Below are 26,367 nucleotides of genomic sequence, written 5' to 3' on the forward strand. Positions count from 1 at the left end.
CACAATGACTTGGAGGGAGATAGAGAGTAATGGATGAACACGAACATTGGTAAAAGTAATAACAGTTATATTCTTGTGTATTTGCAGATGCAGCTTCATCATTTGTAATCTAATAAACGGATGTCACAAAATGGAGTAGTTCCTATTTAACTGCTACATCATTACAAAACGTACAGACAAACAGGCACACATGTTCACTCATATACGGCAACGCTCATACACACAGTCATACACATCATTAAAATCAGGGATAAGACAGAATTTATACCACATGAATGTGAGCAATATTTTAATCATTCATTGACATTCTTGCTGGGTCAGTGAGTGACCCACAACTAGCACAGATGACCCATCGTCACACAGTACAGACAAGGCAGGTCAATTAAAACTATGACTAACTCGACACTCGGTTGAGTGCAAAACCTCCGCCGCCAATACTGCTGGGTCACTTAAGTGAACCCGATATCCTATTCATTGTAGGTCAAAACGGATCAGACTCTACTGAACCACGATTGAATAAACTAAACCAGATCGACGTGCATGTAGAAATGCCCAAAAAATAAAATCGAAATTTTTTTGAAAAAAAAGTTGCAAATTTTTTTTTTCTCCAACAAATTGTTTTTTTTGGGTTGGAAATCACTTAAAACATGTAGAAATGCAAAAAAAAAAAATTCAAGTATTTTTCAAATAAAATCGAAATTTTTTTGAAAAAAAAGTTGCAAATTTTTTTTTTCTCCAACAAATTGTTTTTTTTGGGTTGGAAATCACTTAAAACATGTAGAAATGCAAAAAAAAAAGAATTCAAGTATTTTTCAAATAAAATCGAAATTTTTTTGAAAAAAAAAAGTTGCAAATTTTTTTTTTTCTCCAACAAATTTAGTTTTTTGGGGTTGGAAATCACTTAAAACATGTAGAAATGCAAAAACAAAAATTCTATTTTTTTTCAAAATGGCCGCCATAGCGGCCATATTGGACTTTGGACCAAGTCCAGAATCTAATGGCATGATCCTTGGACCAGACCTAATCCCCCCACCAAGTTTCGTCGAAATCTGTCAAGGAGTTTTTCCATAATACTGTTCACAAACAAACAAACAAACAAACAAACAAACAGAAAGAAGTGAAAACAGTAACCTCCGTCCATCTTCGATGGCGGAGGTTAACTTGCCACGTCAGCTCAGGAGTTCATAAACAATTGAAATAATATATTAACACTCCAGTACAGTAATATTAGATAATACACAGTTAAAAATCGGTTTAAAATCGAATTACATACCTGGTGTCTTGACGAGATACGTGTACATCCGTCCGGGTATTGCACGTTCGGCCATTCCTTCGGGTTGTCGATCCTCGAATCACCGGGGAACTGGTAGGGCCAAGAATCAAGGCCGATGAACTGTATTTTTCCTCGATATCCTGGCCGATGCATCATGTGACGAATGTTCTATATATTGATATAACATTGCAAACACTTGGGTGAACACAATGTATCAACAATTTATCTGAAATACATCGACAGAAAAAAAAAAAATCACGGCTTTTCGTGCGAGTAAAACAACGATGTGTGTGCGTCTGCGACCGGGGGCTGCGTTTGTTTTCCCCTTTGCCAATAGGGCGGGTCACGTCACCAACCGAAGTCACGTGACTGTGACGTATGTCCGACCTCAAGAATATGTTCACTATCATTATTCTTGACACACAGCTGCGTGCGACGGGTGGAAAAAAAAATTGGCTCAGTAATTTAAAAAAATACGGTGGAGGAATCCCCGGGGTGAGGAAGGCAAAATAAATTAAATTAAAGATTGAGTTAAAAGAATGATTAACATAACGGGAGGATTAGAATGAGTAAAGCAATGGGACAAGTACTACGAGTACGAGTTCAAGGGAGCAATGGGACGAAATGTTTGCAGTGGCAACAAAGCGATGCTTGCTGAAAAAAAAAAAAACAAAGAAGAAAGCAGTGCAGAAGACTCTCTTTCGCTTCTTCCAGAAGGTCGAAAGGCCTCCAGATGATTAACTTGCAGCATCAACATTCTCAACAACATCAACACCAACTCCATCACCAAGAACAGCATCTAAGAAGCCAACATGTCCTCTTGTGGATTTGTCAAACATGGAGGAAGGGGCGGACAACCTCGAGCCTCTGTTTGACTAATTATTAACACTATATACCTTCCCATACCATGGCAGGATGGCCGAGAGGTATGCACACTTGCTCCAAGCTGTCCAGCCTGGGTTCGAATCTTAACCCAGCTATAAACTGTCATCCTGGTGTTTCACAGGCAGGGTGATTAATCAGTGTGTGTGCAGTCCCTCAGGTTGATGTTAAAGTTGGTGTCACATCTGCCAGAATCAGTTGGTGAACATTAAAGATCACTTTTGGTGTCCTTTGTGAAGAGTAGTAGGGGAGCTATCGCTGGCATCCGAGCCAAGTTCCCAATTCCTGCTTGAACCTACAAGGGCACTGCCACACCCTGTCAATGATGTCACTTGCAGTTTTGCGCTGCACAGGGTGGGGGAAGAAGATGACCAGTTTAATATTCATTTCCTCTGAAAAATTTCCACTTAATTTTTTTCTGCCATGAACACATTCCCCCTTGACTCCATTAACTCAATGGGATTTTGAAATTCAATGTAAATTATTTTGATTTAAGCGATATATTTCAGGAACACATCCATGATGGAAATAAGGAAGTGCCACCATATCTCTACATATATATATATTTTTTTATACTGTAGTGTGTGTGTGTGTGTGTGTGTGTGTGTGTGTGTGTGTGTGTGTGTGTGTGTGTGTGTGTGTGTGTGTGTGTGTGTGTGTGTGTGTGTGCACGTGCGTGCGTGCGGTAAAGCATAAAATAGCATCCTCTTTGCTCACTTCCCCTCCCAACTCACCTTTTTCTGTCTGTCTCTGTCTCTGTCTCTGTCTCTGTCTCTCTGTCTCTCTGTCTCTCTGTCTCTGTCTCTCTGTCTCTCTGTGTCTCTGTCTCTCTGTGTCTCTCTCTCTCTCTCTCTCTCTCTCTCTCTCTCTCTCTCTCTCTCTCTCTCTCTGTCTCTCTCTCTCTCTCTGTCTCTCTCTCTCTCTCTCTCTCTCTCTCTCTCTCTCTCTCTCTGTCTCTCTCTCTCTCTGTCTCTCTCTCTCTCTGTCTCTCTCTCTCTCTCTGTCTCTCTCTCTCTCTCTCTCTCTCTCTCTCTCTCTCTCTCTCTCTCTCTCTCTCTCTCTCTGTCTCTCTCTCTCTCTCTCTCTTTCTCTCTCTCTCTCTCTCTCTCTCTCTCTCTCTCTCTCTCTCTCTCTCCTGTCGTTTCTCTCCTCTCTCATTCACATCAGTCACTTGTTTTTCTAGTTTTATATTCGTCTATGGACTTATTGATCACGTTCTCGGCCGGTTCAACAACACGCTGCATGTTTAAGGTTGAAAGTCGATGATGGAAAGTTCTTGTATGCAAGGAGAATGTTTATTCTCTGTTTCCTGTTCAGCTACTTTTGGTCTGAGAGCTTTCAACTGAGAACTTCACTGTCCCATAATTCTTTTGGAAATTTGTTTTTGTTCTTTTACCCTCAGCTCAAGTTCATTTGATAAAAAGTAATTATCAGGTTTTTTTTTCAAAGTCATTTAAACACAGTGCTTTGGGGGTGAATTTATAACAATGGGTAACTTTCTTACAAGCCAGAGCCTCCACATGGGGAATCTCATTAATTGGCTTTCGTGAGATTTTCTTTTTTACAGCAATATGCCTGGCTTGACCTCCAAGTTTCGAGCAACTTAAGTTTCACATTGTGAAGGAGAATATCAATGGAGGATACATCCCATTCATGTTATTATGAACAATAGCTCAACAAGTCATTTCAAAGAAGCTCATGATATGGCATGACCTGTTTGTTGTTCCAATCTCAACACACAACTCATTATACCAATGATACAAAAACTTTTCATGTGCTCTCAGTGTTTCCTTTGGAAGCTCTTGCTAATAATTTCTTTGCCAAAAGTGGTTTTATTGCAATTGTACTTGAGAGGATTATGGTTGAGTGTGTTGATGCACACAAACCCACAAATAGTTCTGCATCTTTCTCATGGAAGGGCTTTTTAAAACTCCAAATCAACATCTTCGTTGGCAGCATGCATCGCCCTTTCTTATGAAATATCATAAAATGTGCCCCATGCTTATGCTGCACCCTGACCACACGGTCCCTGAAGGGCAAACATGTTCAAAAGATGATTGGCCCGAGGCTGATGTATTTTGATAAATATATATTTTTGACAAAGCACTCACAAACGCTTCATATCCGATTCTCCATAACAACCACCTGTTTGTTTGTCACAGGGGGAGGGGGAAACATGTTCATTGACGAGCTCTTGTTTCTGTGTGTGGTCGACCATGCACCCAGCTTCACCGACAGAAATGGATTCTCTGCTGTCCTCCCACACCAGCTCTCTTTCCAATATGTGGAGACTCCAGTATCCACCATGCCAGTTGGCTGGGAGTCGGTCCTTGAACTACGATCCAAAGTATAGCAGCCAAGGCCTTTTGTAAAACAACTGCCCTGGTCCTTCTCTTTCTTTTCCTCGTCACCTCTCCTTTTGTCAGTCATGCATTCTTGTATTGTCATGTCAAACTTCACCTCCATCGTGTCCTTCCCCACTCCCCTTGGCTCTTACGATGTCACAATATTGCAGCCAACTTATTTTGCTCTTCTGATCACGAAAGCGTTTGTCTCCTAGAAAGACTTCAGAGCTACCAAGGCATTGATTTGTATGTTAGTTCGGTACGGCAGACTGTTCTGTTCTGAAATCTACTGTCACCCTCATAAACTGGTCTATTATCATCATAAGTCTTGACATCAACAGTAACTGGAATTGCTTCCTCAACAGACTATCCCTAATCTTTCATCTTAAGAATTGAAACATTACTACACAAGGAGGGTTCCAAGCCAAATCCACTCAACTGCTGACTGAGCAGCCTTCTCCCCATCATAAAGGCCCAGTCACACCTTGACGTTTTAGCCAGCTTATGCCGATTTTTGGAAAATTTGTCTAAAACTCTGGTACACGTCGAATACGTTATGGATAAGTTTTGATAACATTGAGAGCACGCTGAAAAACACTGCCATACGTCATAGTATGCTGGCTTTAAACGTTGTACTTTTTGGTTGTCCTCAAATTTTCCATGCTTGAAATTTTAAGACTTATGCCAGCGTATGACTCATACGTTCCGCATAACGCTGGCCATAAGTTGTAGGCACGTTACGCGATCGTTGACACACGTCGACACACGTTACTTGTAAGTTACTCATAAGTCGAAACACGTCGAGGTAATGGTTAGCGTCAGTGTTCCAGACTCCCTGGTTTTTTATTTATTTATTTATTTTCTTCCTTCCTTCGGTATGATGGTGATTTTGATATTTCGATTTCTAGTGCGGTTATAATATAATATAATTAAAAGCCTGCCGCTCAACGATTTAAATCATAACCGCACTGTACACTGAACACCGTCATACCGAAGAAAAAAAAAAAACTGGGAGTCTGGAACACGCGTAACGTGCCTACAACTTATTCCCATCGCATGCGGAGCGTGTGTCATACGTCAAGTATGTCGTAAAATTTTCAACATGTTTAAAATTACAAGACGTACTCCATTTAATACGACATATGATAGCGTACTTTAGCGTTCTATTCACGCATACCAAACTTACCCATACCGTATTCGATGTGCGCCAGCGTTTTAGACGCATTTTTCAGAGGTCGGCATACGCTGGCAAGATCGCCAAGGTGTGACTGCGATGTTGACACTTCCATTTCTGCGGCGGTTATGATTTGAATCGTTGTGCGTCAGCCTTTTCATAACCTACGCCACGTCTTCGTCGGCGATGCGTGCAGCGCGCTATGCATAAGTTAGACTATCGTTGGGCATAGGTTGTGAAGGCCGACAACAGGTTCAGCATTCGTTGGTATAAGTTATTTATAACACAACGAAACGTTCTGTGTCCGTTACTAATACGTTATGCATAAGACCAAGTCGTTATGAATACGTCCGAATCTTTAAAAAAAAACATGAAAAGTTCAACGTAAGCCAGCGTTTTACATACATTTTAATACGTTGCCATTACTGGCTAAAACGTCAAGGTGTGACTGGGCCTTAAGCAAACTGATGGAATCTGTCATTGCTACTAACCTCAGGAATGATCTCTTTTCCAAGATCATTAGGTTGGCTTCTGTACTGGCTATTCTATATTTTACATGTTGCTCCTTTTAATTCAACAGATGGATATATTAAATTTCAAAGGAGAGATCATAACCATTTCCTTCCAGGTCACAAGCATTCTTCCAGTAACTCCTTTCTTGTGAAACTCCCTAAATCCAGGCTGAGTACTCACCTCCACCTCTTTGTTCCTCCTTTTTCCTCTTTTCTCCTGCTTGTGTTACCTCTTTCCTCAGTCTGTGCAATCCTACACAATCCTCTCTCCATGACTTCAAGTTGGCAGGACTCCATTTCTATCCTCGTTAGCCTCCTTCATCTCCTCAATCTATGTGCAGGTTGATATGCCATGTTTGCTTCCCTTTTCTCTCTCATTCTCCTGTCTGTTCACACCCATTGTGTCTGCGTGGTATCCCACTGCCTCACTGTAGGTGTATTGCTTTCTTCCTTTTGTCAACTCAATCTTCCATAGGCCAAGACTTTGTTTACACGCAAAAATTTAAATGAACATTTATAATTAAACACTTTGTATGATATGCTGAGCTACCTCATATTTACCTCCACCACCGAAAGTGAAGGTGGTTATGTTTTCACCCCTTTCTGTCTGTTTGTTTGTTTGTTTGTTTATGTGCAGGTTATCTCAAAAAGTTGTGGACAGGTTGGGTGCGTTACAAGGATGAACTGATTAGATTTTGGTGAAGATCCAGATCCGGATCTAAGTACTACAATTTTTTACGTGATTCTTCACCATTGAGAGATAAGGCCAAAAATGATAAATAGCATGATATCTCAAAAAATTATTATGCCTTGTGTTGGCGTAATGGTTAGGGTGGTGAGCTTTGGATCCTAGGGTCCTGAGTTCAAATCCCACTCAGTAAGGTAGTAGGTAGTAGGCCTCGGTCGGTCGATGTCGACCATGGATGATGATGCGCCCCAGTTGTCGTTTGAGGCAGTGGTGACGTCATGGCTGAAACAGCATCGGCCATGGCTGATCAGTCCGATTCGGGAGTGGCAGTCTCTGCCGCATTGGGTGCAGGTGTGGGTGGTCACAGGGTTGTCTCCAGAGGAGCGTGCCTTCCGTCTGGCTCTCTTTTCTTCAGCCAGGTTCTGGATCTTTTCCTCTCCTGCCTCGAGTTGTCTTTGGAGCACGCTGCGCCATCTGCTGCGGTCAGCTGCTATGTCTTCCCAGCTCTGTGTTGATGTTCAGAGCTTTCATGTCGCGCTTGCAGACATCCTTGAAGCACAGCTGGGGACAGCCGACAGATCTCTTGCCAGAGGCTATCTCACTATAAAGGATATCCTTCGGTATGTGGCCGTCTTCCATCCAGCACACGTGGCTGAGCCAGCGCAGCCTGCGTTGTCTGAGGAGCGTGTGCATGGTAGGAAGGCTTCATCAGGAAGGCTTCAATCCCGCTCAGCTGTTGAATTAATACCAGGTGGGGTTAACTTAGCCTGTCATCCTCCCGTGACCGGCAGCGCCACACCCCATTATCCAGTGAATCCATGACTCCCCAGAACCAACCCAGACGTCAATTGACCTCTGACTCACAGCCAGCAGACATGAATATCACTGCCAAGGTAAGTGAATCTCTCCATGACCTCAACATGCTCACCACAAACAGGCTGTTAGTTTTTCACCACAAACATCTCATCCACCAAGTTTTTTCATAACCTGTCCACAACGTTTTGACATATCGTGCTATACTCATCTCCAGTTTTTGGCCACGTCTTTCAATGGTGAAAAAATCACTGAAAAATAATTAAATTCTCATATCCGGATCCGGATCTTCACCAAAATCGAATCGATTCCTCCTTGTCACATACCCAAAATGTCCATCAAGTTTCATTTGAATCCGTCCATAACTTTTTGATGTATCCTGCTCACAAACAGATAGGGGTGAAAACATCACCTCCATCCACCTTCGGTGGTGGAGGTAAAAATCAGGTACCTGGGTTCTTGTCAGGTCAGGTTCGATCTGTGACCTGCTACAGGTACCATGTAAACCTGTACTAACCTGTTCCATGGTCGGGTTGTCGGCGACTAAACCGTCTCCCCCACCAGGTTTTCTCGTGAGGGGGGTGTTTGGATATGGATACCCAGCAGGATTAAAAACAAAACCTGTCAAAGGGCGGAGGAGCTCCTTGTGAGCCAACGGCCATCCATATCTAGTGCCCAACTGTGTCTGCAGACGTCCTCCTGCAGTTGGGTTACTTCTTATTAGGAGGTTGGTGGTAGGATTTGCACTCCGGCCACCGTAAAACCCTTCATTCCGCAAAACACAAAAAAATCTGAAAACCCACTCCGTGGGAGTACCTCCTGTGCAGCTTCCCTTCGGAGGGCAGCTCACCGGATGACGGGATTGGGGCAAAGCCTTCGGGACCCCCAATCTTTGATGATAGGAGGGAAACCACGGGGTAACATCCCTGGGTCAGATTGCGGGAGAGTGTGTCAGAGTGGTGCTGAGGTGTCGTCCACCAGACGGCGGTCTCCTTGGGTTAACCTGAGACGGTCCCTTCGGATGGGTGCCTGGAATGTCCTATCCCTAAGAGAGGATGATCACCTGTCTCTGTTATCATCTGAGCTCAAGCGTTTGGAAATCGGGATTGCAGCTCTCTCTGAGGTTCGGAGACCAGATTGCGGCGAGATAATGGTGGGTGGTTACACCTACTATTGGTCTGGTCGCTCTGATGGTTACCATACCCAAGGAGTTGCTGTAGCTGTGTCCAATAAGCTGACCCCAATGATAATTGAGGTAACGTTGTATTATGAGATTAAGGATTCGTCACTCCTTAGGTGTCATTTCCCTGGTCTCTGTTTATGCTCCGACTGAGGCGAGTGATCTCACCATGAAGGATGCATTCTACGCCACACTCGAGTCTGTGATTGATCAGTGCCCCAGACGAGATACACTTCTAGTCTTGGGGGATTTCAATGCATCGACTGGGACTGATAGGGATGGTTATGAGGTGTGTGTTGATCCCCATGGGTCAGGAACTATGAACCAGAATAGCACTAAGTTCCTTGACTTTGCAAGAAGTCATGGACTTAGAGTGGCTGGTTCATGGTTTCAGCGCCCACAAGCTCATCGCTGGACTTGGTATTCCAACGCTGGCGGTGTGGCAAAGGAGATTGACCATGTCCTCATTGATGGTCGTTGGAGGATGATCCAGAACTGCAGCGTCTACCGGAGTGCTCAGTTCCTCAATACTGACCACAGGCTTGTTGTAGCAACTCTAAAGCTGCACCTTAAATCCTGGAGAATGGTACCATCCCAGCATAGGCTGGATGTTGCCAAGCTCAGGGATGAGAGAGTAGCTGAGGAGTTTGCGAACAGGCTGAGTGGACACTTGGGGGTCTGGGTGCTTTGGGGGGTCCTGAAGAGTTGTGGAGCGCCTTCAAGACCACCGTCCTTGATGTTGCCAGTCGATGTCTTGGAGCTCACCGCAGGGCAAAGAAGAATTTTGTCTCTCAAGGGACACTGGATACCATTGACCAGTCGCAGGGCCAGGCTGAATGGCAGAGCTGAGCTGTTCAGGGAGCTGAGGCGTAAAACTGTACGTGCACTGAGGGTGGACAAGGAGGCCTATGTGTGAGGAATCTGTGAAGGGGTAGAGCATCACCTGTGGACAGGTGATTCTCGTCCCGCTTACAGGGGAATTCACGCATTACGTTCATCCAAGCCCATCCCTCGGAGCACTGGAGTTCGAGCAGAGAGTGGTAGGCTCTTGACAGAGGAGTCTGAAGTGAAGGCCCGCTGGGCCAGTTACTTTGAGCGGTTGTACCAGGCTGATCCCCCAGCTGTCGAGTTGGACGTCAAGGGTGTTACAATCCCTGTTGCTGACCCTCGAATCAACTGTGGTCCACCTTCGCTTGTGGAAATACGGGCTGCGGTGAACCAGTTGAAACGGGGCAAAGCTCCAGGGATCTGTGGCATCCATGCCGAACTTCTCAAGGCTGGTGGAAATGCTGCACTCGTGTCGTTGCATGCAGTGTTGTGCTCTGCCTGGAACACAGGCATCATCCCAACTGACTGGAAGAGGGGCCTTGTTGTCCCTCTCTGGAAAGGGAAGGGTGATCGCCAAGACTGCAACAACTACCGAGGGGTGACACTGCTCTCAGTGCCGGGCAAGGTCTTTGCTCGGATAATTCTAGATAGGGTTCGCCACCATCTGCTTGAGCACCAGCGTCCAGAGCAGTCAGGCTTTACACCAAAGAGGTCAACGATTGACCGTATCCTTGCCCTTCGTGTCCTCACCGAACTCAGACGAGAGTTTCGGCAGGGGCTGCTTGCAGCCTATGTTGATCTCTGTAAAGCGTTCGATTCAGTGAATCGGGATGTCCTCTGGAGGATTCTTGGTCTTCGTGGGGTGCCACCAAAACTGATCGATCTGATGTCTGAACTCTACTCTGGCACTGAGAGTGCTGTGGAGTGTGGTGGTACCACCTCTGACTTATTTCCAGTTGTTACTGGAGTTCGTCAGGGATGTGTACTTGCCCCCACACTTTTCAGCACTTGTATGGACTGGATTTTAGGGAGGATGTCGGAGAGATCAAGTTGTGGTGCATCGTTTGGGAATGTCAAGATCTCGGACCTTGATTTTGCAGATGATGCAGTCATCTTTGCGGAGACTTTAGACATCCTTTTGGGGGCTCTCAAGGTGCTGAATGAGGAGTCGGAGCCGCTGGGATTACGGGTTTCTTGGGTCAAAACTAAGATCCAGGCTTTCGGTGACATCTTGGATGCTGCTGTCCTGTCTGTGTCTGTTTGTGGTGAGGATGTTGAGGTCGTGGAGAGATTCACTTACCTTGGCAGTGATATTCATGTCTCTGCTGGCTGCGAGTCAGAGGTCAATAGACGTCTGGGTCGAGCCTGGGGAGTCATGGATTCACTGGATCATGGGGTGTGGCGCTGCCGGTACCTGTGCGGGAGGACGAAAGTCCGAGTCTTCAGATCCTTGGTACTTCCAGTCTTGCTCTATGGGTGCGAGACTTGGACTCTGACCAAGGATCTGAGACGGAGACTTAATTCCTTTGGTACCAGGTGTCTTTGGAGAATCCTTGGATATCGCTGGTCGGATTTTGTGTCAAACGAGCGGTTGCTGAGAGAGACTCGGATGAGATTTGTTACCTGCATAGTCTGTGAGCGTCAATTGCGGCTGTATGGACATGTGGCTCGTTTTCCTGACGCTGATCCTGCTCACCAGATTCTCTCAGCGAGGGAGTCTCATGAGTGGAGGAGGCCAGTGGGGCCGACCACGTGCCTCATGGTTGCAGCAGGTTGACCATCATCTCAAGGAGATGGGGATGGGCCTGTTCATCTTCCTGGGGGATGGCCAGACGGAGGCCCCCTGGAGTACCGGCGGAAAGTGGACGCAGCGACGCGCTGTTCTGGCACATGCTCCCATACCTGACCTGGGTTCCACTTTGGAGGAGGGGAGGCGGTTTCATTGATGATGTATCAAAGAGGGAGAGACAGAGACAAACAGAAGAATGACATAAGTGAAGGGTTTCTGGGAGGATACATGATCAAAAGCTTCAGTGAGGTTGATTTGCGAAGCTTTACAAAATGATCATAAGACCAGTTCTTTATTGAGCAGAGGCTTGGGTCTTAAGGAATAAAAGACTGCTGCATAGGATGAAGATATGGATGCTGACAGGGCTGGTGGGGATTTCTGTGAGGGAAAGGAAGAGGATTGAGGACATGAGGGGATGGGAAGGAGTGAGGGACATGAGCGAAAAGGTATAGGAGGCAAGTCTGAATTTGTTGTCTTGTGATCAGAAGGAAGGAGGAGAATGTGGTTAGGCAGGTCTTTGTTATGGATGGTCGGTGCACAAGGGAGCAGACCAAAACGGAGGTGGAAAGAGGTGGTGCAGAAGGACATGAGAGGTGGGGTTGCAGAGAGAGGGTGATTGGGATGGAGCGGTGGAGAGAGGGAATATCTATGTGGCCGACCCCACAGGAAGGTGAAATTAATTTGGGATATGAAAGGAGTCGCAGTGGTATTTGTTAGGATTCATTATTATTCATCAAATTAGAGACAGTTTATTAAAACCACCAAATATTCTGATGGCCTATATTTAAAGACAAAGGAAACGTGTGTAACGAAACTCAACTTGGAATATGTGGTATTTTTAAAATTACAGTGACCAAGCTGTTCAAGGAGAAACTTGTACGACTTATGTGAAAAATATATAACTTTAGAACTCTTAACCCTTTGAACCCTGAGTTCCTTGGACTTTCGGCTCCCCCACCCTGGGCTCCCTGAAGAACAATCCGTCCGCTCAGGTTTATAGAGCTTTGAATAGCAGCCGGTCAACCAGCCACTCGGGTATATGGAGGTTTGAATAGCGGCTCGTAAAACGGCCGTTAGGGTTCAAAACGTTAACTTGAGAAACTTGTAATTCCAGCCTTACCTATAACTCTATACTATGTGGTATTAAGTTGATAGTCTTAATCATCACTTGAAAAAAACAAGACATAAAACTCATTTATGATGAGAAATAAATGGTGTTCGAAGAGATTGTTTTACAGTGAACAAAAGACCGATGTGTGACATCCGGAATAGCAATTGAATGAAAAGTGCAAAGAAAACAACAGAAACTAGTTCGAGGAATCAAGGGTGTGCTGAAGGACTTCGTAAATGATCACGCCATGGCAACGGCAGGAAACTGAACGCGGATATGTGTACAGCCAAAGATCGTCCATTACTTATGTGCTGAAAAAGGAACAGATATATTGTAAGGTTTCAAATGTCCACAAAACTCACACACTATTGCTTGAAGAGTAAAATGGTGTATTTAACCTTCTTGCCATTGACTTTTTTTCAGTGATCTGGGGTGTGCTGGATCTTAATCAACAGGATGTCCATCACTGTCCTCCTGATGCTTCTGCCTCAGTTCATTTTGGCTCTGGACCTTCAAGAGCCAAATGTTTGCAGTCGCTGGGAAAGGTCAGCCATGTGGGTCAATTAGATGACTTGAATATTGAGGCAACTTTGCTCAGTCATTTTCCTTAAGCATGTAATGAAGCATTAAAGCCTCATCCAGACTATTCTGTAGATGAAACCTCAGAAAATTTGAATAACAGTTATAACTTAGATATCAGTAAATGGGAAATGTCAAGGTGCACAGACTGTTTCATTTCTATTTCATTATTACTCCACGGTGCATGCGAAGCATAAACCAGAGGGAAGCAATTGGTTCACCTTGTCTGTCTGTTTGTCTGTCTGTCTGCAACCTTCAGTTTATGATGGAGGAAGAACTGAATTTAAATTGAATTTTATATTTGGAACGCTGGAGAATACGAATCAGAACATGAATCAGACCTTGAACCTGCAGGTTATCAGTTGCAGAACAATGAAAATAGAGATTACATGATGCAAGGGGTAATTTTTGAGCGTGTCACACAGGAGAAGGATCTGGGGGTGGTAATAGATATGGGAGGTGAGCAGGCAGCTATAGGCAGTGCCAGGCTGCCAAAAAATATAGGTAAAGCAAATAGAGTTTTAGGCTGTATTCAGAGGGGGATCAATAATTATAAATAAAAAGAGGTGGTGTTAACATTGTACAGGAATTTAATGAAGGCCACATGTAGAATATTGTGTGCAGTTCTGGTCACCACAGTCCCGGAAGAACGTAGATGCCATAAAGAGGGTTCAGCGCAGGGTTACTATATTGACTCCGGGCCGAGCTAGACTTAGCTATGAGGAGCGGCTGAAGGAGCCGGGGCTTTATTCACTAGAAAGGAGGTGGTTACGAGGATATATGATAGAGATGTTTAAGATAATGAAAGTTATAGACAAAATGAGTGCAGATTAATTACTCAACAGAGTAGACAGTGATAGGACCAGGGGCCATAGCCTGAGAGTAAAGAAGAGGAGAGTTAAGACCGTAGCAAGGCAGGGGACTTTTACTCAAAGAGTAGTTAATGCATGGAATGGCCTCCCTGAAAAGATCGTGGCAGCAGAAACAGTCGAAGTTTAAATTAGAATTAGATAGGTTCCTGGAAGTTATGGAGATAGAGGGGTATGGGGATGTCGATTGGACTTTTAGATAGTTTCAGCATTGATGGGTGATTGTGTGCATGTGTAAGGAGTGCTGTTGGTGGGGGTCTTGTCAAGGGGGGTTGTGTGTTTGATGTGTGTTTTTAACCAAGCCCATGCCCCCTCCCATGAGGGGAAGAAAAAAAACTACAAAACTGAAAAAAACCCACAAAAACTACAAAAAATAAAAAAATAATATAAAATAAAAAACAAGCAAACAAACAAAAACAATTATATTTCATTAATTAAAACATTTTTCCCCATTTTCTTCCTTGGATCTTGTGTAGATAAATTAGTGTGGTGTTCGTACAGGCGTGATGGGCTGAATGGCCTCCACCTGTGTTCGATTTCCTTGTATTTCCTTGTAACCTTGGCTCTGAATTTGGCAAATTGTATGGAATCTCGTCCTGAGCACACGTGAGCACAGAGGAGTAAGGTAATTGTTTAATTCTGTCTGCTTGTCTGGCATTCAAACAAAATTATAAATCATTCCACACAGGAAACTTACTGCTTCTAAGGACGTCATAAAGCACACAAACATCAGGCACGAAGTAGTACTCATCTTCTTCTTCTTCTTTCGGCTGCTCCGTTTTTAGGGGTCGCCACAGCGGATCATCCGTATGTACCGCATAGTGATTTGGCACATGTTTTACGCCGGATGCCCTTCCTGACGCAACCCTGGTCGCCTCTTACAACACAGGGATATGGTACACCTATTTTAACCGGGGTATACACCGGTCCAGTACACTGGTACTCATTTTGCCGACCTCGGAAGGATGACAGGCTGAGTCAACCCCCTGGTGTATTAATTCAGTGGCCCAACGGGGCTTGAACTCAGGACCTTTTGGATCCCAAGCTGCTGTCCGAACCACTGCGCCAACACCAGGACGAAGTAGTACTCATGTAACGTGTTAAATAAGGTGGTGTAAAAGACGCCGCATCAACGATGGTAACCTTCGGAAAAAGGTTTTTTTGCTCCAGCTTTTAAAGCCTTTATTTTATTTCAATTGAATTATATACTTGAACACTGCAGAACACAAATCGAGTTGAAAAGACCCTTGCCATGTCCATTTTTTCAAGACTGTGTGGCATATGGTGTTCTCAGAACTCTCGTCTTTTTTTCGGAATCATGCATGGAAGAGCCTAAAGATTTCGTAATTAAGACTTCCTGCAGATGTCTCTCCAGAAATGTTCACCAATATATTTTGGAAGAACGTGAAACCTTGCATTGAGCAGTGAGAGACACGTTTGAGAGATTCAATTCCACTGTGTAGCATGCTGAGAAGCAAAACTTTCCGTGTGTGGGCAGATGCTGTACTCTGCACCAAACTGAGGGATGTGACTGATGATAAAATTGAAAACGATTTCAGTTTACAATTGTCAATTCAAAATAAAACTGACAGTTTTATACCTCTCAGTTATCATTGACATTGTCAGTGTCGATTTATGAATGATCATCTGGATAAAGCTGAAAAAGAAACTTAGAATAGCTGTTCAGTTTAAATATATGTTAGAAAACGATTAAGGGGTTAATTATTCAGTTACAAGCAAGGCTACCCGGCATTGTCAGAGTGGGAATGGGGGGGGGGGGGTTATAGAGAAGTGGGAGAAGCAGAAGAGCCGGCAGGGCTGAGAATGGGGAAAGTGGATCAGGGGCAGGAGAACCGATGGGGTGGGGAACTGTCGGGAGCAGGAGAGCCAGAACACCACTGGGTAAAGGGGTCTTAAGGGAACACCAGTGGGTAAAGGGGTCTTCAAGGGTCTTGAGATCTTAAGTGTCTTTGAGGTCATAAGGGTCTTTAAGGTCTTAGGTTTTACAGGTCATTGGGGTTTTAAGAGTCTTTGAAGTCTTAAAGGGTCTTACAGTTATGAAGGGTCTTCAAAGTCTTAAGAGTCTTTGGGGTCTTAAGGGTCTTCTGGCTCTGAGCGGTCTTAAGGGTTTCAGAGGGTCTTTGGGGTCTTAGGGGTTTTAAAGTGTCTCAATTGTGTTTGGGGAATTCAATGGTCTTAAGGGTCTTATGGGTCTTTGCGTCGTCAGGATCTTAACTCCCAAGCATGCAGAAAGTCTTCTCTCAAGCATATAAAAAAATCTTCTCTCAAGCATGTACAGTATTCTAATCTCTCAAGCATGTAAAAAACAAGGTCTCGTGGTTCTTCGGTGTTTTTAAAGGCTGAGGTTGTGGATGCAAATACACTGAGGACAATCCCTGGATTGGACTTGGGCTGTGTGCCAAATTTGGTGGTTGTCAGTCCAGCAGTTCTTGCAAAAAAACAGCCAGACAAACAGACATCCGAAGAATCTTATTTATTACATGTATTTATCTTCAAGGGACGGGCATGACATAGTGATTGCGAATAGGAACATACTGTTTCCCACTTAGCGTAACAGATAGCTTTTAAATAAGAACAGAGTTCAATTTGTTCGACCACTTTATTAGCGTGGAACGACAATAATCAAACAAGTATTGAACAGGTTGAAACACCCACAACATCCCTGGCTCCGGCTCAGGCTGCGCGTGCGCACTGGCACAGGGGGCCGTCGATATGTGGAAGTACCGTAAAGTACAATGTTCTCTATCTCCCTCCGAGTCTTTATTATGTTAATAGATAAAGGCTGAGAAAATATTAAGTTTAATGAATGAACAAAAGTTGATATCGCCCATCGTGTGACTATTCCATGGAGTAGTCCTTGTGCCAGGCAGGCACGCTGGTCGCTCTGGTGGATCGGCGTTGACCTATTGCTGGTGCTGGTGGTGTCACATCGGGCCCCAGTGGGGATGGGGCTCTCGGGGTTTCAGGGGCCGATGGTGGCGTCTGAAGGATCGCGCGCCTCGGTGTGCCTCGTCCTGGTGCTGCTGGCGTGTCTGAAACGGGTGTCATCTTGCGCCGGGGTGTGCATACTGACGTCAGTGCCGGCGTGGGCCCCGTTGGCGTCGCAGATGTCACGGGTTCGCTGTCGAGGTCAGGCAGTTGCGGTGTTACAACGGGTGCAGGTACAGTGATGCGGGTTGCTAGATCATCATAGATAGACCGGGGTGGCAGCTGGTCATTGCGAACTGGGCTAAACTTGCGCAGGAATTTCCTGTTCCGAAGTGTGACTCTGCCCGAGCCGTCGATCTTGATCACGTATTGGTCGTGTTGGCGTACCTCCACGATACTGCCTGTCTTGTCCCATTTTTTTGGGTGGAATCCTGTCTGGTTCTGTACGCGGACTAGGTCTCCTACAGCAAGTGGCGGAAGGCGTTTGGTGTGTTCTGCCCAGGTGTCGGCTGTGCGGATATGACGTTTGCGGAGGGCCTCCTCCCTCGCTTGCAGGGTCTCATGCCAAGTGTCGTGCGGTCTGTACTTCCCGGGGATAATTGGGATGAAATCGCGTATCGGGCGGCCGAAGACACACATTGCCGGGGAGATCTTCGTGTCAGGGTCAGGCGTGTTACGATATTGTAGTATCGCTCTCTGCACAGCGTCAGTGTCAAGTTCTCCCTGCGGGCTGGTGTTGTCCGTGATAAGTCGTTTCATTGTCTTAACTCCAATCTCCACGCGACAGTTGCTGTGAGGGAAGGCCACCGATGACAAGCGGTGGTGTACGCCCCATCTGTGCAGGAATGACCTGGTCTCGGTGGAGGTGAACTCCGGTCCCCCATCCGACGCGAGCTCTTCTGGTGTCCCGTATGTCACGAAGGCGCGACGTAAGTGGTTTATGAGTCCGGTGGCGCCACCCGTCGACTTTGAAATGATCGGCCAGTTCGAGTAACTGTCCACCGTCACAAGGTAGTGTGCACCCTTGTGTACAAAGAAGTCCGAGCACACTGCCTGAAATGGGTAAATGACCGGGATAGGTGGAGCTGGTGGCGCTCCAGGCTGTGACGGTGCCATCCGGTGGCAGTGTTCGCAGTTTTTCCGAGTGGCGCTGATGTCGGCCGACATGCCTCTCCAGAATACAGAGGATTCTGCGTGGGCAGTCATCATTGATACGCCCTGGTGGGCAGCGTGTAGGGCGCTCAGCACATCACCGCGGAGTGAGGGTGGTATGACTACTCGGGTCCTTGTATAGGATCACTCCATCTGTCGATGTAATGTTCTCGCGGTACTGGTGATAGTCGCGAATTGTCTCTGGCATCTGGATTTTTGAGTCGGGGATGCCGTTCATTGTCATTCCCTCCAATATGTGCATATCGCCATCGCTGCTGGTGGCTTCCCTGACGCGATCCCATGTTACTGATCGCAATGATTCGAGGCCCGCGGCGCACCATGCCAGGTTGTCCTCCTCGACATCGTCGTCATACTCCGGCTCAGTTTGGCGTAGGAGAGACAGGACGTCAGTGTGCGTGCTTGGTTGGAGGTGGGTCGCTATGGTGGCATTGTCATCTGGAAGGTTCATGAGTGGAGGTCGCGTGGTGCCGACCGGCCTGCGCGACATGGCATCTGCCGCCTTGTTCTTCATGCCCGTGATATGTATGATGCGGAAGCGATAACGCAGGGTCTTCTCCTTGAGGTTCCTGAGGCGGGGGTTGGGTATGTCGTCAAGTGCTCTGTCTGAAAGGAATTTCAGCAGTGGTTTGTGGTCTACCGCAACGATCAGGTTATCGCAGCCCAGTACGAAGTAGCGCGCCTTGTCCAAGGCATCCGCGACTGCGAGAGCCTCGCCCTCTATGGGCGCGTATCTGGATTCTGCCGCATGTGTAAATCTGCTGCCGACCAGGGTTATTTTCCATCCATCAGTGCAGCAGAATGGTCTAACAGGCACGCATCGGCAGTGCTTTTGAAGCAACCAGAATCCGATTCCCTCCTTCGACCAGTCCGTGGCGATGCATGTTGGCTTAGTTTTGTCAAATATGCGGACACCGTGTTCGATTTCTTGTGCGATCACGTCTTTCGACTCGCGGAATATGTCCTCTAACTCCATGGACCACTGGAAGCGTTCTCCACTTTTCAGGAGCTTCCGGAATGGCTGCATTCGTTCGGCCATACTAAAGGCGTATGCCACCTGGTTGACAAGCCCGAACCACGATCTGACGTCGGTGATGTTACGCGGTTGTGGGAAATCGTGGATTGCTTCCAGGTAGCGGCTGCATGGTCGCACGTCGGTCATGGTGATGGTGAAGCCCGCGAAGTCCACCGTGGGTGCGCTGAAGACAAACTTCTCCGGGTTGAGGATGATTCCATTCCGGCCGCATATATCCAGCCATTGGACCGCCTGGAAGTAGCTCCCCTCAACCGTGTCTGACCATAGTAGCGTGTCATCTACGCACTTGGTCTTGTTACCAATGTCCGCGACGATCTCATCGTATCGCCGTGAGTAACCGTCCCCCGATGCCATATACCCTTGTGGGGCAGATAGGTACCGGTAGCGCCCCCATGGAGTGATGAAGGTCGTCTTGTGTCGGTCGTCCTCGTGTAGGCGGACGCTATGGTAACCGTTCCATGCGTCGAATACTGTCTTGCGCTTCCCGTTAGGTACGCGTCTCGCCTGGTGGAACGGGGATTGGGTGTGGTGGGTCTCGCGGAACGCATGCTGTTCAAGGCCTGAAAGTCGACGGTGCGTCGCGGCTTGCCATTCTTTTTCGCGCAAATTACCATGCGGTGACACCATGTCACCGGCGTGCCGACGGGTACTTCCTCCAACACGCCGAGCCGAACGTCCTGGTCGAGGCCTGCTTTTACCTCATCTTGCCAATGTATGGCCACGGAGATGGGAGTGTGATGGGCAACCGGTGTCGCGTTCTCACTGAGCATAAGACGTAGTGGCGGGCCGGTCATTCTCGGTAGTGGCTGGTGTGGGCACGTGTTGAATGTGCTCTGAGCATACATCCTGAGTAAATGTGACTGTAGTGCCTCTCTGTTGGCCTCGGTCGCTGGCATGGGGAGTGTGGTCGGCTTGGTCGGCGGCTCCACGCGTCGCGGGCAGTCGCACAATTCCGAGGTCGTCAGATTCACCTCTCCGAGTGTCGGGAATCTGTCCGAGATCATTCCCAGGTCAATGCAGGCCGCGCGGGAGAGGAATATGCGGTCTGAAGAGTCCGTCACGTACGCGATTTGGCGCGTCTCCAATCTCCGAGCGTCGTCACTGTTACCGGCGAATCTGACTACCACGGCTCCGAGGATACGAATTCCTTTGTTGTTTGCGGCCTTCATGGTCATGGATACAGGTATGAGGTCCTCGGTACTCAGGCCTATTTGTTGGACGACTTTAATGCCGATCAGGCAGCTCTGGCACCCCGTGTCTGCCATAGCGGGTAGGGTTACTGCGCGGATGTGTTTCAGGAGGTTAAAACCCAGCGCTTTGTAAACCTCGCGCTTGTTGGTGAGAGTGAGGTTGACGTATGGCTGCGGGTCGGATATGCGTTTCATCCACTTATCGCACATATCATCGTACAGGTGGTGAGCGAGGGGAAGCGCGCGCATTTCGTCCTCTGTGCTGGCCATGGTGACCGTGCATAGCTCGACAAAGGCTGCCGTCTGCTCGTCGTACATCCCGTCGGTCTCCTTAGATGGGGGTCTTGCCGATCGGCCGCCCAGGCACGCCTTCTCGAGGTGATTCTGGCGGCCACACTTCCGGCACTTTTTACCGTATCCGGGGCACTCGGCGCGTCTGGCGCGCCATTGAGGAGTTTTGCCGTGGCCCACCTCGCCGCAGTAGATGCATACTCCTTCGGGCTTGGCCTTCCGTTTTTCTGGCCTGGCTCCTACTCTGGCGCGGACGTCCTGTCGCTTTCCCCGCCGATACGAACTACTGATCGCGTCCGTGCTCTGAGTGTCAAGCCGGCGCGATGCCGAGCATTTTCCAGACTCTTTGGCCTCGATATACTCTATCATGTCCTTTAATGGCATGTCCTGGTTCTTCTCACCGAGTAGGTCAAGTTGTATTGCTTGGTCCGCGATGCCACGGGCAACCACGTTGCGCAATATCTCTTCCGTGAAGTTGTTGACCTGATCGCACCCCGCCTTGGTGCACTTCATTTCATACTTGCACGTGTCCGCCTGCCCCTTGATGCGGGCGTGGAACAACCGGACGGGCTCCTCGTGTCCCTGCCGCATGTTAGACAGTGCCACTCGAGCTAACATCGTGTTCTCCGTCCGGACGGCGAGCGCCTTCATGGCGGCGAGGACGTCTTCTTCATCGCTGCCCACGAGGCTCCGACCCGCCGCGCGAGTGAGGTCCTTTCTCAGCTCCTCCTCACAGCACTCCAGTAGCTGTGCGACTATGTCGGGTCCGACAAGCTTAGTACCTGTTTTGTATTTGCCCCAGCGGGTTATGAAGTACGACCAGGCCTCGCCTGTTCCAGCCAGTGCTATGGAGGGACGCTTGAGTTTCTCCATCTTGGCATTCGAGCTCGCCGCCCTGGGGGCGGCGACGTGCACAGTGGCGTGTATACTCAACATGGCCGCCACCACTGCCGCCTCTGCGTGTGTAGCCATATAGTCACAACCCTCGATCGGGCATTCTGCTTCCACCGGCGCCATAGGAACAGTTATTCTGGAGTAAACGTTCTATTTTCGGTGATGCACACGTGTGTACAGTGTCCTGGGGGCGAAGATTGGGTACAGTACCCGAGAAACCCAAACTCACTGTCGACGTTCTCGTGGTCTGTTTTCACCCAGTCGTGTCCTCCTCAGCACCAACGACCTTTACTCGACTGCATCAAGTTGTTTGATTATAAATAAGAACAGAGTTCAATTTGTTCGACCACTTTATTAGCGTGGAACGACAATAATCAAACAAGTATTGAACAGGTTGAAACACCCACAACATCCCTGGCTCCGGCTCAGGCTGCGCATGCGCACTGGCACAGGGGACCGTCGATATGTAGAAGTACCGTAAAGTACAATGTTCTCTAGCTTTGACTTACCGCAGCATGAAAACGGTGAACATATTATTTATCTAGTTTGGTTCCAATTGTATGTCGAGTCAGGCTAGCTGTGCCGTGAGACAATGGGTGGGAGACACAGGTTGACTAATTATGTGTGCTGGCCTTTGGCCGTGTTGTCACGTGATATGTGTTAACCGATGAGAATGCATATAAATGAAAAAGCCAGAAAAGTGATCTTTAAAGACTCAGGTCGTGGATGAAGATACCCGAAGGACAATCGCCGGATAGGACTTGGGCTGTGTGTCAAATTTGGGAGTTGTCAGTCTAGCAGTCCTTGCAATAAATGTGAACAAACAGACAGACAGACAGAAAGACATCCTTTGAATCTTATTTATTAGATATCTAATGAGTGTCAGCAGAAGCATTTCTAAACCTTAATTACCATTGACCAGAATAGTATGTATAGTTAGATGCCCTGTCACACCTCGTGTCTGCCTTTCTCCCATTTCCCTTATGGGAAATTGCCCCATTGTATTTTCATACATAAATTGCACTCCACAATGGCTGTTTCACGCGCTCGGACTTAGGGTTTTACACCCATGGTGGACATTCACAGCGCATGCGCAAGTCCCACAGGGTTAGGGGTTAGGGTTAGGGCTCGGGTTTAGGCTGGCTTTATGAGGTGCAATGATCACACCTTGCACCATCTTTGAGATTCACAGCCAGGACCATCATCCTTTTTTGAGGCAGCGACACACATATCTCTCTCAGATTCACAGTACGGGATCCTCGCCCATCTAGACACTCAGCCCTGGACTCACACAACCCCATCCATCGGTCAGACCCCCCAGAGAGCGAGCACACAGGCATCAGTGCAGGCCACTTCGGATCGGAGGAGCCGGAAGCAAGGCTCAGTACTATGGAGTGCTGAGAGATGACAGCAGTCATGGCATCGACAGACTGATGGGTGTAAGAGAGCTAAGGGCCAGAACATAGGACCATTTTAATTTGACATCCAAATTATTGCATGGGACCAATTGGTATTTATGGAATTTAAGAAGTTTGTGAACTCTTAGAATGGAAGAAATTTACATGGTTTGAATTAGCATGAATTTGGTAGCTTATAGGATTAGGATGCGCCTTTCCACTCCTCCGTTTTCTTGTTTGGGATGAGTGGAGAGTGTTGGGGGGAAAACAGTGCTAATGTGTATGTGGCAAAGAATTTGAATGGTGAGACAAATTTTAGGTGTGCATGGTGCTGGATTGAGTGGTGGGAAGAGTTGTCGAGAAAAATGGCCTTACTGGAGGGAGCCTCCAGCTAGTATACTGTCGGTGAGATAGAGAGGTTAGAGAATTTGAAAAATTGAAGCTGTAAAGCTGCTGGTTATTCGGCATGACAAATAGGTAGTATTACTAATAGAACTGGGTTCAAATATGTCGTTTGTTGGCTGAGAGTGTAGCCCAAGAGTTGGAAGGAATATAATTATTGAAGACCCGAGCCTTGGGGACTCCTGAGCAGCTGATAGTTGCTAAGAGGGCAGATTAGTTAGGATAGAGGACACAGGCACCTAAAAGAGAAAGAGCCTGTGGTGTGTGAGTGCTGAGAGGACATGGTGGGTGCTAGGACATTAAGTCTCACGTAATCTTTGTCTGTTTGACAGAGTCGCTGGGCCAAGGCCTCTGGATTGGAGGTGACGCTTTTATGTTGGACTATGTCCAATGGAGATCAGGGGAGTGCTCGTCACATTCCACATGTTTTATTTTATAGCAAATATCACCTGTCACTTTACTGACGGTTATACTAAAAGGGGGAGGGAGAAAAAGAAGGGGGAAGAGGGAGAGAGGGTTGGGGAAGAGAGAGCAGGGAGAGTAAAGAGGTGGAGGGGAAAGGAGAGAGGAAGGAGGGGGAGCGAGGAGGGTTAGGGAAAGGGAAGACAGTGTTAGGTGAGAGGAAGGGATGGCAGACGAGCAATGGAGCATTAATTACGATTCATACCATCTCATGAAAATGATTCTGCAGAGCATAACAGTGAAAATTGAAACAAAATAATGTCGGAAATCCATTTTCTACCGCTCATACTATAAACACAGCCCGGAGACAAACTCTCGTCCAGACATAAATACCACCCAGACACGTCTGGAGCCAAGCTGGCTGGAGACAAACACTGCTCTGACACATCCGGAGACAAACTCGCATCTGGACATAAACACCACCAGGACATGTCCAAAGACAAACCCTGCCCAGACATGTCTGGAGACAAACACTGTTCAGACATAACCACCGTCCGGATATGTCCAGAGACAGAGACAGGCAGAGAGTGAGAGAGAGGGAGAGAGGTGGGGCTAGGGGAGTTCGCAGAAATAGAAATATGTTATGCTTTATGAACAACACACACACACACACACACACACACACACACACACACACACACACACACGCTTGGCGGATATCGGCAAATTTTTGGGAATGGGCAGGTCAGAGCTAGTGTTATTACCAACTGCAGTACTTACTGTATACAACCCAGAAACCTTGAGTAGCTTTCACCGAAAAACAACATTCCATTTATTCAGATGTTTCAGGGATATGTTCACAAACATTATTCTTTATAAACAACTGCGTGTAAAGGGTGGAAAAAAAATTTGGCTCGGCAATTTAGAAAACACGTCAATGTGGGAAATGGCTCGGAAATTGGGTGTTATTTCACAACCCTAACAGTTTGCGGGCAAGACGAGAACGCTAGCAGGCGACGAGGCTTCTTCCTTTTTGCCAGCCGGATCGCCCCCACTATTATTTATTCCTCACGTGAGGGCGGAGGGGTCCGTCCTGAGGTACTCTTTGCCCTGATTGGACAGGGTTCCGTGGGGTGATGTGCTGGCCATCCGTGATTGGACAGGGGGGAACCCCCTCCTTTCCTGGGCAGAGTCGGAGCTCTGAGATGAGGAAACCTCCACTCACGTCCATGGTCGAATGCACGTGGGCAATGACGTCGATGGTGCGGAGAGGTGGAGGATTGATTTGTTGGGGAGGAAGCTTTAAAGATTAAAAAAAAAACCTGACTATAAAAGAAACCCGCAGCGCACATATGAAATTAACCCATTAGACAGAAGGACGGGACCCTTACTATAAACACATACTTATCGAAATAACTGAACTGCCGGGACTCTGGCTGTCTGTGTGCAAGAGGCTTCCAAATCCGTAACAATATGTCTCATGGCCCATGTCAGTCATTTTGTCACGATAAAACTATTGCAGTGTAAGGGTCTTCATTACATGCATCGGTTCCAACAATGACTCACTGTTCTTTCATTCTGTTCAACACTAGCTGCAACATCCTCTGTCAATAACATCCCATTCCCACCTAATTCATACTCAAATTTTGATAGACATTTCACCGGGCGTAGTGGCGTGCGCCTGTAATCCGGCTACTCAGAGGCTTGGGTTGGAGGATCGCTTGAGGATGGGAGCTCTGCGCTGGGCCGTGCTATGAGAGGGTGTAGGGCAGCACGGAATCATGGCGAAACCCAATCCTTATGCCTGTGTCGTAAGAGGCGACCAGAGTTACATCAGGAAGGGCATCCGGCGTAAAACCTGTGCCAAATCAGTATGCGGATCATAACGGATGATCCACTGTGGCGACCCCTAACGGGAGCAGCCGAAAGACGAACAACAACATTTTGATAGACATTTCATACTGTATGTTTCTCCATTCTACAATATGAATGTCTGAATGCAAAGACCAATGGATTTTGTTACACATTTCACATTTTCAGACTTGACACCTACCTATTAGCATCTTGTACACAGAAATGGAATTGATTAAGGATGTACGTTCAAACTTTCGCAACGAGCGTATCGAGTTTTGTCATATTTGGGCCGCTTCCTTTGGGGCAGAGCAATTACATTGTTTCAGACTGGAGCAATTTTTATTCGATTTTATGAGTAGAACAGTTGTTTTGAGAGATCAAAGTTACAAAACATCATCAGGTAATTGATGCAACGTTATATGGTGAATATATTATAATTTAGATCCAACATTTTGCAATCATGCTTGGGTGGGTGAAATTAAGCTCATCTATTTACAATAATATATTTCATTAAAATCGTATTTTTCTTTCCTTCTCTCTTTTGTATGACCTCATATGCAGTTATATCGTCAGCTTTCTCGAGTCGTACGCTCACACCTACAACCAGGTTTACTACACCAGGTGTACAGACATCCTCAACCTCTTCAAATGCACACAACACAGGTACATGATGGGTGGCACAGTTACCCCATAAAACAGATATTGTTAAGTATAAATGAACACACAAATCTTGACTGTT

General features: G+C 46.9%; 1 protein-coding gene across 8 annotated transcripts in view; it reads left to right on the top strand.

Annotated features, from left to right (window-relative positions):
* Positions 1–26,367, top strand: part of LOC147015251 (uncharacterized) — a 166,178-nt gene that overhangs the window by 36,475 nt on the left and 103,336 nt on the right. For 5 of the 8 annotated variants that reach the window (XM_085849831.1, XM_085849832.1, XM_085849829.1 and 2 more), the window contains exon 2: positions 26,190–26,291. In XM_085849831.1, the coding sequence (XP_085705957.1) occupies positions 26,190–26,291 (102 nt within the window). Of the gene's footprint in view, positions 1–13,018; positions 13,141–26,189; positions 26,292–26,367 lie in introns of all 8 variants that reach the window. The other 3 variants (XM_085849828.1, XM_085849826.1, XM_085849827.1) reach the window with 1 other exon arrangement.

This window comes from Eptatretus burgeri, chromosome 12, assembly GCF_056783735.1.
Source record: "Eptatretus burgeri isolate ZD-2024b chromosome 12, Ebu_testis_v1, whole genome shotgun sequence".
Lineage (NCBI taxonomy): Eukaryota > Metazoa > Chordata > Myxini > Myxiniformes > Myxinidae > Eptatretus > Eptatretus burgeri.